Raw genomic sequence first — 17,867 nt, forward strand, 5'->3', positions numbered from 1 at the left:
CACACACACACACACACACACACACACACACACACACACACACACACACACACACACACACACACACACACACACACACACACACACACACACACACACACACACACACACACCACTCACCAGCTCCACACACTGCAGGTGCTTCAGTCTCTTAGCGATGTCCAGCGGCGTCTCCCCAGACTCATTAGCTACAGGAAGACATCATCGTCATCCATTCATTTATCATCCATTTACTTCGTATTCATCCATTTACTTCGTATACATCCATTTACTTCGTATTCATCCATTTACTTCGTATTCATCCATTTACTTCGTATTCATCCATTTACTTCGTATACATCCATTTACTAAATTATAGCCTGTGTCCTCCACCACTCGAGATCAACACCTCATAGATGAGCACTGACAAGTAACCCGAGACACAATTATCACCTCTAGGCTATGACAGCATGAATTAGAAAGACATCTACACCCAACTCAACAGCCTGTCAACACAACGCAGGCATACCTCTAGGCTGCCAGGGCGCCGAATGCTTTGGCAGTAAGCCATGTTTGTCAACAGCCACGTTTGTAACAACACCTCCCCTCCCCGTCTCTGTAAACTAGATAGTGTGTGAAACAAGGAGATTCCTCGGCACATGACGACACACGCCGGTCCACAGACCGTGGCCCCCTGTTCCTTTGTCAACTCTGTTGCCGGAGAGAGATCATTAGCAGGATTCCCACACTAAATAGTCTGTGTGTCTCTCTTTCTCATCATCGCGTTCTTATCGTGGGCCGGTTTGTATGGAGTCAGACTGAAGCAGAGCGTTTGAGCTGTTGTGAGAAAGTAGGGTCTCTTGGCAAACCAAGGGCCTCTGGGAACTCTGCCTGACCAAAACAAGGCACGTTCAGGTGCTTCTGTGTGTGTGTGTGTGTGTGTGTGTGTGTGTGTGTGTGTGTGTGTGTGTGTGTGTGTGTGTGTGTGTGTGTGTGTGTGTGTGTGTGTGTCTTAATAATTCTGTTTGGCAGTCTATTAGTTATAATTTCTATAGCAATGAATTAAAACATAAATCAGGTTTATTGGTCGACATGAATCCGTTTTTTACACTACACTCGACAACAATAAACAAAGTCTACACTAGCATTTTGTATCCATGCTGTTTCCAAACGAGTCCTTCCCAGTAGAAGAGAGATGTAATGTTCTCTTACCAATGTCTATGGATGCCTTGCCCCGCAGCAGCAGTTTCAAACACTCCATGTTGTCAGTCAGGCAGCAGTAGTGGAGGGCCGTGCTGCCTTTGGCTGTCTGCTTGTCCAGGTTCACACTGCGGGGGAGAACAGACAGGGGAAGGCGGTCGGTGAGAGTTGGAAGGACAGCCATAAACACAGGACAACGGTCACTCATCAGCATTATTTCAGCACTTGTTCTGAACAAATTAATTTGCATTCTGTGGGACTGTGTTAAAAACAATAACCGAGTAGTTTGTGTGATGACCGTGTTAAGTCAGTCGTCATAAGCTGTTATGACTGTTCTTGACATCTGTTGAGTCGTTGTCATGACGGGTAGTGTTTCTACAAAAAGCTCATTGACGTTTACTTTTATTCCCTTACCTGTTTTGAGTGAGGAAGTCGACGATATGGAGCGAGGTCCTGTCCACTAGTCTGACCGCTAGGTGAAGGGCCGTCTCTCCTTGTTCCTGCAACCACACACAGAAGATCCAAAATGGCCGTGGTGAGACCTCAGGGACACAAAGACATATCAGAGCCAAAATGGAGTGGCCGACACCGAGAAACACCTGGACTTTGATCAAAACCTGCACATATGCTCCCTTTTGGCAGTCTGCTTTGCTATAGGCAGTACAAGCAGTAATAGCCCTGAATGTGAGCCAGGTGTTTGTAGTGATGATTGATCTATTTTACAAAGCATTTACACTCCCAGGAGCAGTTTTTCACATGCCCAGCAAAGAGAATTAACCAAAATACTGCCATTTGAATTCCACTACAGCTGTGGCAGTTGAGAGCACCTCGACAGATCAAATGTTGACGCACAGTCGTGTTCCCAATGTAAAACCACCCCACCCAAGCTAAAACGAAGTCAATTGAGAGTTGGGGTTAATTCACACTACTGAGCCAAGCAGAACCAAGCCAATCTGAGCTGTACAGCGTAGGCCCGGAAAGGACAATGTGGATAAAATACTGTACCAGCACAGTGTGGCTGGGGTCAGCACGCTCGTGTGACAGGGGGTATTGGTGTGGACATGTAGACTCACATGTCCGTTGGCCAGGGGGATGGGCTCCATCAGGTCAACTCCCTCCGCGTACACCTGGATCAGAGAGAAGATGTCCCGGGCCTTGACCGCGTCACACAGGGTGTGCAGCTTGGACGCCCCGTCTGGACAATTCCTCCTGGCGAAACGCTTCTCTGTGTACTTGGCTGTGATGAAGTCCTTACGGGCTTGCCTGCACCAGAAGGAGAAAGGCCATAGACATAAAAAAGGGAAAGTTCAGCCAGAATGTATATTTGGGTCGAATTACCTTTAGTTGTGTCTGAAGGCCCAGAATCCACAATAATCCATTATTTACTTCTGGCTACAGAATTCCAAATTAATGACTATAAGCAGCCAAACCGATGCTAGCAAAGCTGCACTGCAAGCCGAAAACACTTCAAACTAAGTTCGATAGTTGGTGGAGTTTGCAGGGAATTTTTTTACGTGCAAAATGCTGAAATAGTGGCTGGAATTTTGTCACTAAAATCTGGAACCATTTCCTCATGTAGCCTCACAGCCACATCCGTTTCTGTTGTGGTCTACACTGACGGAAGAAGGAGAGGGTAGAGTGTTTGCGTGTGGGGAAAGAGCGAGATAACTAGTGGGATAGAAAGGGGGGGGAGAGAGAGAGAGGGAGAGAGCGAGAGAGAGAGAGAGCTTACATGTCACTGGCAGGGTTGGGTTTGACCACGTCTTCCGCAGATAGACACGCCTCCATGATGTCGTTAAAGCCTGCATTCCCCACGTTCTTGGCCAGCTTCATGGTAACACACAAACAGGTAAGAGCTTACCAGAGCGACAGTCAATAAAAGTGCAAATGAGCCTTCTATCTGAGGGTGCTACAGTACAGTTTATACTGTACACATTCATCTCATACTCCATTTATTTTGCTCTGCTACTTCAGCAAACGCTTAAAATCAATGGTGTGTGTGTGTGTGTGTGTGTGTGTGTGTGTGTGTGTGTGTGTGTGTGTGTGTGTGTGTGTGTGTGTGTGTGTGTGTGTGTGTGTGTGTGTGTGTGCGCACTCCACGCGTTCCACCCATCTCCTTGTGGTCAAATAATGTGAAAGACTGGGGCGTATTTCCGTAACGGAAACAAATAGGGACCTAACCTGAATTTGTCCAACAGAAACTCTCGTTTTAGTTACAAAACTGAATGTTTTTTTGCAACTGTTTGGCTAATGATTAAACCCCCTGGCGTCTTAACAAGGGCAATCATCTCGAATTAGCGGCAAAAACATTTCAGCCCCAAATGATTTACGGCCAATAAATTGCACCAAATTGATATTAGAAAGCCAGATGAAATGTGAAATATGCAAAGTGGAAGCAGCTCCAAGCTTCTGTAATACTGTACTGTATCTATCCCAATGGAGTGCAGCAGAGGGTGGAGAGTTCAGTAGAATTAGGACAAGGGCATTGGTATACTTGCTACTCTCCCACCAGCAGTAAATCATCAGCTGCACTGGGAAAGTGTTTTCACATTGGGAGAATCTCAATTCGATTTCCAGACGGGACTTCTGACCTTCTCATCCAATGGGTTTTGAAAAGGAGGTGAGAGGACGCGAGGAATCAAGGACATGCTACTGAGATTCTCCCATTATAACAGCAAGAATGGCAATGCACTGGGAGAGCCAGTGTTTTCCAAGGTTTTGCTAACTAACCTAAGCGGATGTGCCACCTGTGTATTTTCCAACATGACTGTGCCTAACCTCCCAGCACCACAGCACCTTATCGCCATAATGTGAAACTAGCTGATGTGTGCTGAGCGATCTAGCACAAAATTGCTTCTTACCAAGAGTTCAGAGGTGCTGAGGACATCCAGTGTGAGGGACTGGATCCTAGAGTAATGGACTCCCAGCTCCCTGTGGATCCCAGAACACTCAATACAGGTCAGGATGCCCAGGTTGGTGGAGAGCCAGGTAGGGTCTGGGAAGAAGGGAGAGAAAGAGAGTAGGAGAGGGAGGGAGAGCGAGAGAGGAGAGAGGAAGAAAAAAAGAGCAAGAGAGGAAAGGATGAGAGAGAGGAGAGGAGAGAGAAAGAGAGAGGATGAGAAGTGAGAGAGGAGAGGATGAGAGAGAGTGAGAGAGAGAAAGAGAGAGCGAGCGAGGATGAAGAGCGAGAGAGAGAGAAGAGAGAGGAGCGAGAGAGCGGAGCAAGAGAGAGAGCGAGAGAGAGGAGCGAGAGAGAGAGCGAGAGAGAGCGAGAGAGAGAGCGAGAGAGAGAGCGAGAGAGAGAGCGAGAGGAGCGAGCGAGAGGAGTGAGAGAGAGAGCGAGAGAGAGGAGCGAGCGAGAGAGGAGAGAGGAAAAAAAGAGCAAGAGAGGAGAGGATGAGAGAGAGAGAGGGAGCGAGAGAGAGAGCGAGAGAGAGAGCGAGAGAGAGAGCGAGAGAGAGGAGCGAGAGAGAGGAGCGAGAGAGAGAGCGAGAGAGAGGAGCGAGAGAGCGAGAGAAAGAGGAGCGAGAGAGAGGAGCGAGAGAGAGAGAAGCGAGAGAGAGAAAGAGAGAGAGAGAGGAGCGAGCGAGAGGAGTGAGCGAGAGAGAGCGAGGAGCGAGAGAGGAGCGAGAGAGGAGCGAGCGAGAGAGAGGAGCGAGCGAGAGAGGAGAGAGGAAAAAAAGAGCAAGAGAGGAGAGGATGAGAGCGAGAGAGAGGAGCGAGAGAGAGGAGCGAGAGAGAGGAGTGAGAGAAGCGAGAGAGAGCGAGAGAGAGCGAGAGAGAGGAGCGAGAGAGAGGAGCGAGAGAGAGGAGCGAGAGAGAGGAGCGAGAGAGAGAGCGAGAGAGAGAGGAGCGAGAGAGAGAGCGAGAGAGAGAGGAGCGAGAGCGAGAGAGAGAGGAGCGAGAGAGAGAGAGAGAGGAGCGAGAGAGCGAGAGAGAGAGAGCGAGAGAGAAAGAGAGAGGAGCGAGAGAGCGAGAGAGAGAGAGCGAGAGAGGAGCGAGAGAGCGAGAGAGAGAGAGCGAGAGAGAGCGAGAGAGAGCGAGAGAGAGAGCGAGAGAGAGGAGCGAGAGAGAGGAGAGAGAGAGCGAGAGAGAGAGAGCGAGAGAGAAAGAGAGAGGAGCGAGAGAGCGAGAGAGAGAGAGCGAGAGAGAGCGAGAGAGAGCGAGAGAGAGCGAGAGAGAGAGCGAGAGAGAGGAGCGAGAGAGAGGAGAGAGAGAGGAGCGAGAGAGAGAGAGGAGCGAGAGAGAGAGAGGAGCGAGAGAGAGAGAGGAGCGAGAGAGAGAGAGGAGCGAGAGAGAGAGAGAGGAGCGAGAGAGAGAGAGAGGAGCGAGAGAGAGAGAGAGGAGCGAGAGAGAGAGAGAGAGCGAGAGAGAGAGCGAGAGAGAGAGAGAGCGAGAGAGCGAGAGAGGAGCGAGAGAGAGGAGCGAGAGAGAGGAGCGAGAGAGAGGAGCGAGAGAGAGGAGCGAGAGAGAGGAGCGAGCGAGAGGAGCGAGCGAGAGGAGCGAGAGAGGATGGAGAGCGAGAGCGGAGCGAGAGAGGAGCGAGAGAGGAGCGAGCGAGAGAGAGAGAGGAAAAAAAGAGCAAGAGAGGAGAGGATGAGAGAGAGGAGAGGATGAGAAGCGAGAGAGGAGAGGATGAGAGAGAGCAAGAGGAGAGAGAAAGAGAGAGGATGAGAAGGGAGAGAGGAGAGGATGAGAGAGTGAGAGAGAGCGAGAGAGCGAGCGAGAGAGGATGAAGAGCGAGAGAGAGAGAGGGAGAGAGAGGGAGGGAGAGAGCGAGAGAGAGAGAGGGAGAGAGAGAGAGGAGAGGATGAGAGAGAGAGAGAGAAAGAGAGAGAAAGAGAGATGGAGAGAGATGGAGAGAGTGAGCGAGAGAGGATGGAGAGCGAGAGCGAGAAGCGAGAGAGAGCGAGAAGCGAGAGAGAGGAGCGAGAGCGAGAGAGAGGAGCGAGAGCGAGAGAGAGGAGCGAGAGCGAGAGAGAGGAGCGAGAGAGAGAGGAGCGAGAGAGAGAGAGGAGCGAGGATGGAGAGCGAGAGAGGAGAGAGAGCGAGAGAGAGCAGCGAGAGAGAGCAGCGAGAGAGAGCAGCGAGAGAGAGCGAGAGAGGAGCGAGAGAGAGCGAGAGAGGAGCGAGAGAGAGCGAGGAGCGAGAGAGAGCGAGAGAGAGCGAGAGAGAGCGAGAGAGAGCGAGGAGCGAGAGAGAGCGAGAGCGAAAAAGAAGAAGAGATAGAGAGGTAACAGGTAAGTAGGTAACAGTGTCCTTAGTAGGAACTACCTGCATGTGCTTAGAGGGGAAGAGCTATTGCTGATACAGGTTAACGACTGGCTGTTAACGACTGGCTGCATTCCTCATTCCCTACAATGCCGGTGTAAAGTGACCACATGGAGTTCATTACACTCATAACACTTTGGTAACCGTATCTGTGAATAACCCGTACAATCCATGAATAAGTGACGTCTAGCACAATAAAGTAAAACAGTTCAAGGCTCCTTCATACACTTTGTGCATTCATAAAGGCTGTATGATGAATTATACATAGGTGGTATTGTGTCTGTGTGTGTGTGTGTATGTATTAACATGTATGTTACGCCCGGTCACTCACTGGGAGCGCCACAGTCGCAGCAGATGTCGTTGCCGGTCATCCTCTTGACCTCTCCCAGGATGGCCTTGGTCAGTTCCTGCACTATGTTGTTCTCCCCAACGTGCTGGTCCCCTTTAAAGGCATTATTCAGGGCTTCCTCCTTGCTGTTCTGCAGCACAGAGATCCATCTGAAACACACACACACAGGGGGAAGTTAGTGTGTGTGTGTGTGCGTGAGGATGGGGTGAGGGCAGGGTCAACATTGGGTTAGACTAGAGGGTGGAAAAATGGATGTGTTAAGTGTGAGAAGAGGTATGGGGAGAAACAGGACACACACACAACCCAAACGTGATGGAAACGTGTGGGTTGTGTGTGGAAAGACGTATGGGGGATCAGCAGGACACACTCTCACATGACCGGTACACACACACACACACACACACACACACACACACACACACACACACACACACACACACACACACACACACACACACACACACACACACACACACACACACACACACACACACGGAAGGAACACATACTTACATCTGACATTCTGGGTCGTCCTCGGCCTGAAAGTGATAGGTTCTGTCATCTAAAAGAGAGGGGGGGTGATAGGGGTGGGTCAGAGACATAGCGGAACAAGACATTTATTAAAGACCAGAACATGTAAGAGCTGAGAGCAATTCCCTTAAGAGCCCATCAAAGCCCCCGGCTGACAAAACTGTGTGAGTACCAGGGATGGATAAGAAACAAAAAAGGACACGTTCATGACTGTCAACTACAGTACACACAGTAAGACAGACACTGTCAACTACAGTACATACAGTAAGACACGTTCATGACTGTCAACTACAGTACATACAGTAAGACAGACACTGTCAACTACAGTCCATACAGTAAGACAGACACTGTCAACTACAGTACACACAGTAAGACACGTTCATGACTGTCAACTACAGTCCATACAGTAAGACAGACACTGTCAACTACAGTACATACAGTAAGACAGACACTGTCAACTACAGTACATACAGTAAGACAGACACTGTCAACTACAGTACAAACAGTAAGACACTCACTGTCAACTACAGTACACACAGTAAGACACGTTCATGACTGTCAACTACAGTCCATACAGTAAGACAGACACTGTCAACTACAGTCCATACAGTAAGACAGACACTGTCAACTATAGTACATACAGTAAGACAGACACTGTCAACTACAATACACACAGTAAGACACTAACTGTCAACTACAGTACACACAGTAAGACACTAACTGTCAACTACAATACACACAGTAAGACACTAACTGTCAACTACAATACACACAGTAAGACACTAACTGTCAACTACAGTACATACAGTAAGACACATTCATGACTGTCAACTACAGTACACACAGTAAGACACTGTCAACTACAGTACACACAGTAAGACACGTTCATGACTGTCAACTACAGTACATACAGTAAGACACTAACTGTCAACTACAGTACACACAGTAAGACACTGACTGTCAACTACAGTACACACAGTAAGACACTGACTGTCAACTACAGTACATACAGTAAGACACTCACTGTCAACTACAGTACACACAGTAAGACACTCACTGTCAACTACAGTACATACAGTAAGACACGTTCATGACTGTCAACTACAGTACACACAGTAAGACACTAACTGTCAACTACAGTACATACAGTAAGACACGTTCATGACTGTCAACTACAGTACATACAGTAAGACACTAACTGTCAACTACAGTACACACAGTAAGACACTGACTGTCAACTACAGTACATACAGTAAGACACTGACTGTCAACTACAGTACATACAGTAAGACACTGACTGTCAACTACAGTTCGACACTGACTGTCAACTACAGTACATACAGTAAGACACTGACTGTCAACTACAGTACATACAGTAAGACACTCACTGTCAACTACAGTACATACAGTAAGACACTGACTGTCAACTACAGTACATACAGTAAGACACATTCATGACTGTCAACTACAGTACACACAGTAAGACACTAACTGTCAACTACAGTACATACAGTAAGACACTCACTGTCAACTACAGTACATACAGTAAGACACTGACTGTCAACTACAGTACATACAGTAAGACACTCACTGTCAACTACAGTACATACAGTAAGACACTGACTGTCAACTACAGTACATACAGTAAGACACTCACTGTCAACTACAGTACATACAGTAAGACACTCACTGTCAACTACAGTACATACAGTAAGACACTGACTGTCAACTACAGTACATACAGTAAGACACATTCATGACTGTCAACTACAGTACACACAGTAAGACACTGACTGTCAACTACAGTACACACAGTAAGACACGTTCATGACTGTCAACTACAGTACATACAGTAAGACACTAACTGTCAACTACAGTACACACAGTAAGACACTGACTGTCAACTACAGTACATACAGTAAGACACTCACTGTCAACTACAGTACATACAGTAAGACACGTTCATGACTGTCAACTACAGTACACACAGTAAGACACTCACTGTCAACTACAGTACATACAGTAAGGCACTCACTGTCAACTACAGTACATACAGTAAGACACGTTCATGACTGTCAACTACAGTACACACAGTAAGACACTAACTGTCAACTACAGTACACACAGTAAGACACTAACTGTCAACTACAGTACATACAGTAAGACACGTTCATGACTGTCAACTACAGTACACACAGTAAGACACTCACTGTCAACTACAGTACATACAGTAAGACACTGACTGTCAACTACAGTACACACAGTAAGACACTGACTGTCAACTACAGTACATACAGTAAGACACTGACTGTCAACTACAGTACATACAGTTAGACACTGACTGTCAACTACAGTTAGACACTGACTGTCAACTACAGTACATACAGTAAGACACTGACTGTCAACTACAGTACATACAGTTAGACACTGACTGTCAACTACAGTACATACAGTAAGACACTGACTGTCAACTACAGTACACACAGTAAGACACTGACTGTCAACTACAGTACACACAGTAAGACACTGACTGTCAACTACAGTACATACAGTAAGACACTGACTGTCAACTACAGTTCGACACTGACTGTCAACTACAGTACATACAGTAAGACACTGACTGTCAACTACAGTACATACAGTAAGACACTGACTGTCAACTACAGTACACACAGTAAGACACGTTCATGACTGTCAACTACAGTACATACAGTAAGACACTGACTGTCAACTACAGTACATACAGTAAGACACTGACTGTCAACTACAGTACATACAGTAAGACACTGACTGTCAACTACAGTACATACAGTAAGACACTCACTGTCAACTACAGTACACACAGTAAGACACTGACTGTCAACTACAGTACACACAGTAAGACACTGACTGTCAACTACAGTACATACAGTAAGACACTCACTGTCAACTACAGTACATACAGTAAGACACTCACTGTCAACTACAGTACATACAGTAAGACACGTTCATGACTGTCAACTACAGTACACACAGTAAGACACTAACTGTCAACTACAGTACATACAGTAAGACACGTTCATGACTGTCAACTACAGTACACACAGTAAGACACTGACTGTCAACTACAGTACATACAGTAAGACACGTTCATGACTGTCAACTACAGTACATACAGTAAGACACTAACTGTCAACTACAGTACATACAGTAAGACACTGACTGTCAACTACAGTACATACAGTAAGACACTGACTGTCAACTACAGTACATACAGTAAGACACTGACTGTCAACTACAGTACATACAGTAAGACACTGACTGTCAACTACAGTACATACAGTAAGACACTGACTGTCAACTACAGTACACACAGTAAGACACTGACTGTCAACTACAGTACACACAGTAAGACACTCACTGTCAACTACAGTAAGACACTCACTGTCAACTACAGTACATACAGTAAGACACTGACTGTCAACTACAGTACACACAGTAAGACACTGACTGTCAACTACAGTACATACAGTAAGACAGACACTGTCAACTACAGTCCATACAGTAAGACAGACACTGTCAACTACAGTACATACAGTAAGACAGACACTGTCAACTACAGTACATACAGTAAGACAGACACTGTCAACTACAGTACATACAGTAAGACAGACACTGTCAACTACAGTCCATACAGTAAGACAGACACTGTCAACTACAGTACATACAGTAAGACAGACACTGTCAACTACAGTACATACAGTAAGACAGACACTGTCAACTACAGTACACACAGTAAGACACTAACTGTCAACTACAGTACATACAGTAAGACACATTCATGACTGTCAACTACAGTACACACAGTAAGACACTAACTGTCAACTACAGTACATACAGTAAGACACTCACTGTCAACTACAGTACATACAGTAAGACACGTTCATGACTGTCAACTACAGTACACACAGTAAGACACTCACTGTCAACTACAGTACATACAGTAAGGCACTCACTGTCAACTACAGTACATACAGTAAGACACGTTCATGACTGTCAACTACAGTACACACAGTAAGACACTAACTGTCAACTACAGTACACACAGTAAGACACTAACTGTCAACTACAGTACATACAGTAAGACACGTTCATGACTGTCAACTACAGTACACACAGTAAGACACTCACTGTCAACTACAGTACATACAGTAAGACACTGACTGTCAACTACAGTACACACAGTAAGACACTGACTGTCAACTACAGTACATACAGTAAGACACTGACTGTCAACTACAGTACATACAGTTAGACACTGACTGTCAACTACAGTTAGACACTGACTGTCAACTACAGTACATACAGTAAGACACTGACTGTCAACTACAGTACATACAGTTAGACACTGACTGTCAACTACAGTACATACAGTAAGACACTGACTGTCAACTACAGTACACACAGTAAGACACTGACTGTCAACTACAGTACACACAGTAAGACACTGACTGTCAACTACAGTACATACAGTAAGACACTGACTGTCAACTACAGTTCGACACTGACTGTCAACTACAGTACATACAGTAAGACACTGACTGTCAACTACAGTACATACAGTAAGACACTGACTGTCAACTACAGTACATACAGTAAGACACTCACTGTCAACTACAGTACATACAGTAAGACACTGACTGTCAACTACAGTACATACAGTAAGACACTGACTGTCAACTACAGTACACACAGTAAGACACTGACTGTCAACTACAGTACACACAGTAAGACACTGACTGTCAACTACAGTACACACAGTAAGACACTGACTGTCAACTACAGTACATACAGTAAGACACTGACTGTCAACTACAGTACATACAGTAAGACACTGACTGTCAACTACAGTACATACAGTAAGACACTGACTGTCAACTACAGTACACACAGTAAGACACTGACTGTCAACTACAGTACATACAGTAAGACACTGACTGTCAACTACAGTACATACAGTAAGACACTGACTGTCAACTACAGTACATACAGTAAGACACTGACTGTCAACTACAGTACATACAGTAAGACACTGACTGTCAACTACAGTACATACAGTAAAAGTCCCACATAAGTGTGACAGCATCCCAACAGTACAATGGATGAGGCGACAACGGTTGAAATTTGACTGTATGTGGAATCTATGCAAGACAGAGGTAAACGTTTACCAAACATCCTATTGTACTGTACAACAAGGTAAAAACCCTGTGAAAGTCCTATTGCACTCTATCCTCCTCCAGATCTGACTGATGTACATTTCAGTTCCCCTTACAGCTGGGAGTTCTGACCCTGACAGTCTCTCGTTCTCTCTCTTAAAGGAGAGCAGCATCTCTCCTTGTTTCCACCAGAATAAGCCCTTTCCTATCCTGCAGCAGTAATATTGTCCTTTGACAGCAGGGTGACGGCCTGACGTGAGCACTTCTTTCTGGCCCGGCGTTTATGAACGTCACCGCTCAGCTGAACTCAACACACATCCCCAAAAACCTGACTGAAGAAAGAGGGTGAACAAAGAAAGAAGAGGGTGAATGGAGGAAAAAGCTCCTTCTCCCTTGGTTACATGAGATTATGTGAGGAAACAGGGAACAAATGAACGTGGATGAGATTCTAAATAGGCTGCTGATTCGGAGAAGCCTGTGTGGAGACACAAAGTACTGAATCTTCCCTGAATATGAATCTTACAGCGAATCAACTATTCCCAACTCCTATCCTGCTGCCCTCATTCCACAGAAAAACTTGGTTGTCCCCTTCTAATCGAGACATAGACCATATCAACCACTTTTCCTTTTCCTGTGAGTCTCCTCTCCTCCCTAGTTTGTCTGCAGTAGATATCTCTACTCTATGAGCTATCATTAGTCCCAACACATCATCCCTCCTCGTTCTGCAGGGTCTAAAAGCCAGGCTTTGAGAATGGAGCAAAGTCCATTTGTAGAGGTACTTCTGTGAGACACAGAGGACAAAAGAGGGAGAAGAGAATACAGAGGAGAGGACAGAAGAGAGCGAAGAGAATAGAGAGAGGAGAGGACAGAAGAGAGCGAAGAGAATAGAGAGAGGACAGAAGAGAGCGAAGAGAATAGAGAGAGGACAGAAGAGAGCGAAGAGAATAGAGAGAGGAGAGGACAGAAGAGAGCGAAGAGAATAGAGAGAGGACAGAAGAGAGCGAAGAGAATAGAGAGAGGACAGAAGAGAGCGAAGAGAATAGAGAGAGGACAGAAGAGAGAGAAGAGAATAGAGAGAGGACAGAAGAGAGCGAAGAGAATAGAGAGAGGACAGAAGAGAGCGAAGAGAATAGAGAGGACAGAAGAGAGAGAAGAGAATAGAGAGAGGAGAGGACAGAAGAGAGCAAAGGTGAATAGAGAGAGGACAGAAGAGAGAGAAGAGAATAGAGAGAGGAGAGGACAGAAGAGAGCAAAGGTGAATAGAGAGAGGACAGAAGAGAGCGAAGGTGAATAGAGAGGAGAGAGGACAGAAGAGAGAGAACAGAAGAGAGAGAACAGAAGAGAGATAAGAAAATAGAAGAGAAGGGAAGGGAAAGAGAAGGAGTAAAAAGAAGGGGTAAACCTACGTGAGATGAGGTCAAAGCTCTTCTTCTCTTCTGGGTTATGTTTCACCTGACAGGTGAGGAGGTTGAGTTTGGCCGGCGGTCGGTTCCCCTGAACGAGAGAGCGAGGGGAGGACAGGAAAGAAGAACATGGGAATCAGCGAACGCAAAGCATAAATGAAAATGCACCCTTCCCACCAGAACAAAGATACAGTGCTGCCTCTTATAGTCATCACATCTGTAAGTTTGATCACAACATCTGTCCACATGCTTCCCACCAGAAAACAGGTTGGAAAAGTTGGTGCATATATTATGACAACATTTTATTTTGGACTTCCGTAAGGGGTTTTTGCGGCTGTTCGGGCACACAACATTTTTGCTCGGGGCAAGCCGAACTCGGAATCCGAAGTCTACGCCCCCTTCGTCGGTGATTGGTTAACAGTAGGGATCCAATAGTCTTTGTTGTCATTCAACGAGAGACGACTCGTTTTCATCCACATTCTCTCATCGAAAAATACTGCGCCAAACATAGTTAGATGTCAAATTGCGCGACTAAGATCTCCTCGGCAAATTAGCGACAGATTTTTCTTGCGTTATTTTAGATTAATTCTGACTATTTTGAGGAAGTGTATACTGGCTACGGCGTCTCAAAATGGACAAACAGTACTATTGGCGCTTTTTTCTAGTTTTTCAAGCGAAGATCTTTTAAAGGAATATGCGTGCACACTCGTTCGGTTCAGCTAGCCGAGGTCAGCTAGGGGTCAGCCGAACTGAAGCATGCTGACGCCTGAAGTGGTTGATCACAATAACCATATTCACCAGAAGAGGTGTGCACTGTACCTGGATGAAAGCATTCATTTAGCCTACATACACTCAAAATATATGTATCAACGAAAACATGTTATGCTTGCTATAAAACACGATGTACATTACAACAATCTTATACAGGTCCTGGACTGCAGAGCTACTTGAGAATCAGCACAGCATAGAATAAACCACTGCGAAATTCACCTCCCGTTCTCCCTTATTTATTACATCGTAACATAACACCAATAGCCAGGCTCTCGTATGCAGTTTTCAGAAGTAATATTTAGGTGTTACGGTCTTGTCAGAATGTGCCTGTCCATGGAGGATTAGCTTCTGGACTGTGGTTTTCTGCTCTGCAGTGGAGGATGAAACCAGGCTATGGCTGGTGCTCAGCTCAGGGTGCTTAAAAAGCATCCCTGATTGCTTTCCCTGCTTCGACCTCTACATACAGCTGGTCGGCCAGGGAGAGGAAGGAGAGCTCATGTGCGAGGTATATAATCTTTTTTTTATGAGAGAGAAAGGGGAAGGAGAGAGAGGGGGAGAAAGTGTGGTGTGTTTGTGTGTGTGTGTGTGCCTTTTGAAAGAGCGCGAGAGCGAGAGAGAGAGAGAGCAAGGCGAGGAGGGGGATAGAGCGAGGGTGCGATAAAGTAAGCAAGAGACAGAGGAGAGAGCAAATAAGAGGGAGATAGAGGGAGAGAGGGAAAGAGGGAGGGAGAGGGAGATTAAATCTAGTGTAATGCAGGGAAGTAGAGCCTGCTACAGTGAGAGCAGAGGGGGATATCAATAGGCTGGTGAGACCCCGGGTGAAGCGGTGCAGGTAAAGTAGCTATGTGAGCGAGCCTGACAAGGGCTGCATCACAAATGGCTTTTGATTAGAGCCCTATGGGTTCCATTTGGGATGCAGCCAAGATATACAATACTCTTTGACGTGTAAGAGTGACTGACATTAATACTAATACCACCACCATTTTAGCTAAATTAACTTTATGGACTTTAAAAAAAAATGTCATTCAATTAAAATCACAACAACAAAAAAGTACACCAGGCACCAAATATTATCTGGAGTCCTCTTGATCCCCACTCCCGTCCCGTAGCTCTACCACCTCTGAACCCTCCCCATGTAACTGTTCATTATAATGAAGGTAACCTACAACCAAAAAGTAAGAAATAGCAGAAAAGTAGGGTAAGAATAAAGAGGAGAAATTAAAAAAATATGAATAAAAAGAAAATAGGGAGAAGTCAAAACAGGACAAGACAAGAGACGACCAGACTGGATAAGACAGGACGGGACAAGACAAGAGACGACCAGACTGGATAAGACAGGACGGGACAAGACAAGAGACGACCAGACTGGATAAGACAGGACAAGACAAGAGACGACCAGACTGGATAAGACAGGACGGGACAAGACAAGAAACGACCAGACTGGATAAGACAGGACGGGACAAGACAAGACACGACCAGACTGGATAAGACAGGACGGGACAAGACAAGACACGACCAGACTGGATAAGACAGGACAGGATCAGACAAGACAAAACTAGTGGATAAGCTGCCAGTTAGCAGAGAGCTGATAATTAGGTAGGATGTGCCATAATGGAACGGGGTTTCCTGGGGGCATTTTAGGATAGGAATAGTTCCCAGGTGGATCTCTCCGGGAGGCAAGGTCAGACAGTAAACTAAGACAATGTATGGTTGAAACATTGAAACTGTTTTTCGAGTTTAACAGTATAACTATTTTGCAAATTGTTAATGAAATCAATAGGAACTGTTTTTTTGTGCTTTTGAGATGAAATAAACATGTCGGTTGCCTGAAAGGTTTGATAAACAGTGATGAAGTCTGATTTGACAGAATTAGTGTGATTGGCTTGAATATGGGTGAAGTGTAAGCTAACAGGTTAGAGCCACTTGCTGGATCAAATCCCTGAACTGACAAGGTAAAAATCTGACGTTCTGCCCCTGAGCAAGGCAGTTAAACCCACTGTTCCCCGGGCGCCGAAGACGTGGATGTCGATTAAGGCAGCCCCCCCCGCACCTCTCTGATTCAGAAGGGTTGGGTTAAATGCGCAAGACACGTTTCAGTTGAAGTCATTCAGTTGTACAACTGACTAGGTATCCCCCTTTCCCACTAGCCTTACTGTAGATGAATGCTAACTGGCTAGGAGTAGCTTGTCTTGCACATCTGTGTGTGTGCGCGCACACACACATTACTCACCGTCCCATGTGATATGGTGAGGTATCCGTTCTTCACTGAACACTTTCTCTTCTGCCACACTTTCCTTAGCCTGGGGGAGGGGGGGGGGGGGGGGGGGGGGGGGGGGGGTGACACACGACATCGTGACACAGAGACTTCGACATAACACCCCAGCATCAGTGTGACACACTAAACTCTACATGAATCCACATTGTAACCGAACAGACATGGCTACTGAATTATACTGGCTCATTAGTATGTGCAGGCATAAGTAAATGACGCAGAGTTTGGGCAGTGTATTGCTGTCTATGGGGAGACACCCAGCCATAAAAAGAACATTAAAGAGATTCTCTGGTACGTAGTTATGAAAGTAGCACTCACCAGCCAAAAGTGGTCCCTGAAAATTGTGTACTACGTCACATATGTGCAGACACAGTATGTGCATCACGTCATTGCCCCTCTCTCACTCTGCTGTGTGCGCATCTTGATAACTGTCACTCAAATGGCGAGTGGCTGAAGCTCATTGGCTAGAACTTGAATTGCTAGGGGGCTGGCCCATGTGGGGGTAAATGTATAGAAAATGACGCAGCACAGCTTCCAGAAAAAAACATAGCTTTCAAACTAGGGATTTCGTGGCTAATTGAAATAAGGCAGTAATTCTGCTGATAGATGAAGCGTGTACGAACGATCCTATGACACATCCGGGCCAAAGCAAAATACATAGTCGCCAAAGTTCCGGAGTGGGTCTATGGATAAATGCCATCACAATGAGTGTACTTTGTGTGTTTGTTTTGTCTGGCCTTTCATTTGGTTATTTGAATGTTTGTTGAAGACGATGCAAGTTCAACAGGAGAGAAACACTGACCCGTCACTCTTCTTGTAGAGGTTCCCACAGCGCTCAGTACCGTGCTCCTTGTTTCCCTGCGGCTGGTGCAAACTGTAGGTAGCGCTCTGTCGCA

The 17,867-nt window shown here is 45.9% G+C and overlaps 1 protein-coding gene across 1 annotated transcript in view; it reads right to left on the reverse strand.

Moving 5' to 3' along the window:
- asap2a (ArfGAP with SH3 domain, ankyrin repeat and PH domain 2a) overlaps nucleotides 1-17,867 on the reverse strand; it is a 94,490-nt gene that overhangs the window by 11,160 nt on the left and 65,463 nt on the right. The window contains exons 10-20 of the mRNA XM_038967273.1: nucleotides 17,774-17,867; nucleotides 16,930-16,999; nucleotides 13,932-14,019; nucleotides 7,313-7,361; nucleotides 6,782-6,948; nucleotides 4,041-4,174; nucleotides 2,912-3,006; nucleotides 2,253-2,442; nucleotides 1,594-1,679; nucleotides 1,192-1,307; nucleotides 121-188 (exon numbers count right to left, since the gene is read on the reverse strand). The exon at nucleotides 17,774-17,867 is cut by the window's right edge and continues 10 nt beyond it. Coding sequence (XP_038823201.1) covers nucleotides 121-188; nucleotides 1,192-1,307; nucleotides 1,594-1,679; nucleotides 2,253-2,442; nucleotides 2,912-3,006; nucleotides 4,041-4,174; nucleotides 6,782-6,948; nucleotides 7,313-7,361; nucleotides 13,932-14,019; nucleotides 16,930-16,999; nucleotides 17,774-17,867 — 1,157 coding nt within the window. The remainder of the gene's footprint in view (nucleotides 1-120; nucleotides 189-1,191; nucleotides 1,308-1,593; nucleotides 1,680-2,252; nucleotides 2,443-2,911; nucleotides 3,007-4,040; nucleotides 4,175-6,781; nucleotides 6,949-7,312; nucleotides 7,362-13,931; nucleotides 14,020-16,929; nucleotides 17,000-17,773) is intronic.

This window comes from Salvelinus namaycush, chromosome 28 (assembly GCF_016432855.1).
Source record: "Salvelinus namaycush isolate Seneca chromosome 28, SaNama_1.0, whole genome shotgun sequence".
NCBI lineage: Eukaryota > Metazoa > Chordata > Actinopteri > Salmoniformes > Salmonidae > Salvelinus > Salvelinus namaycush.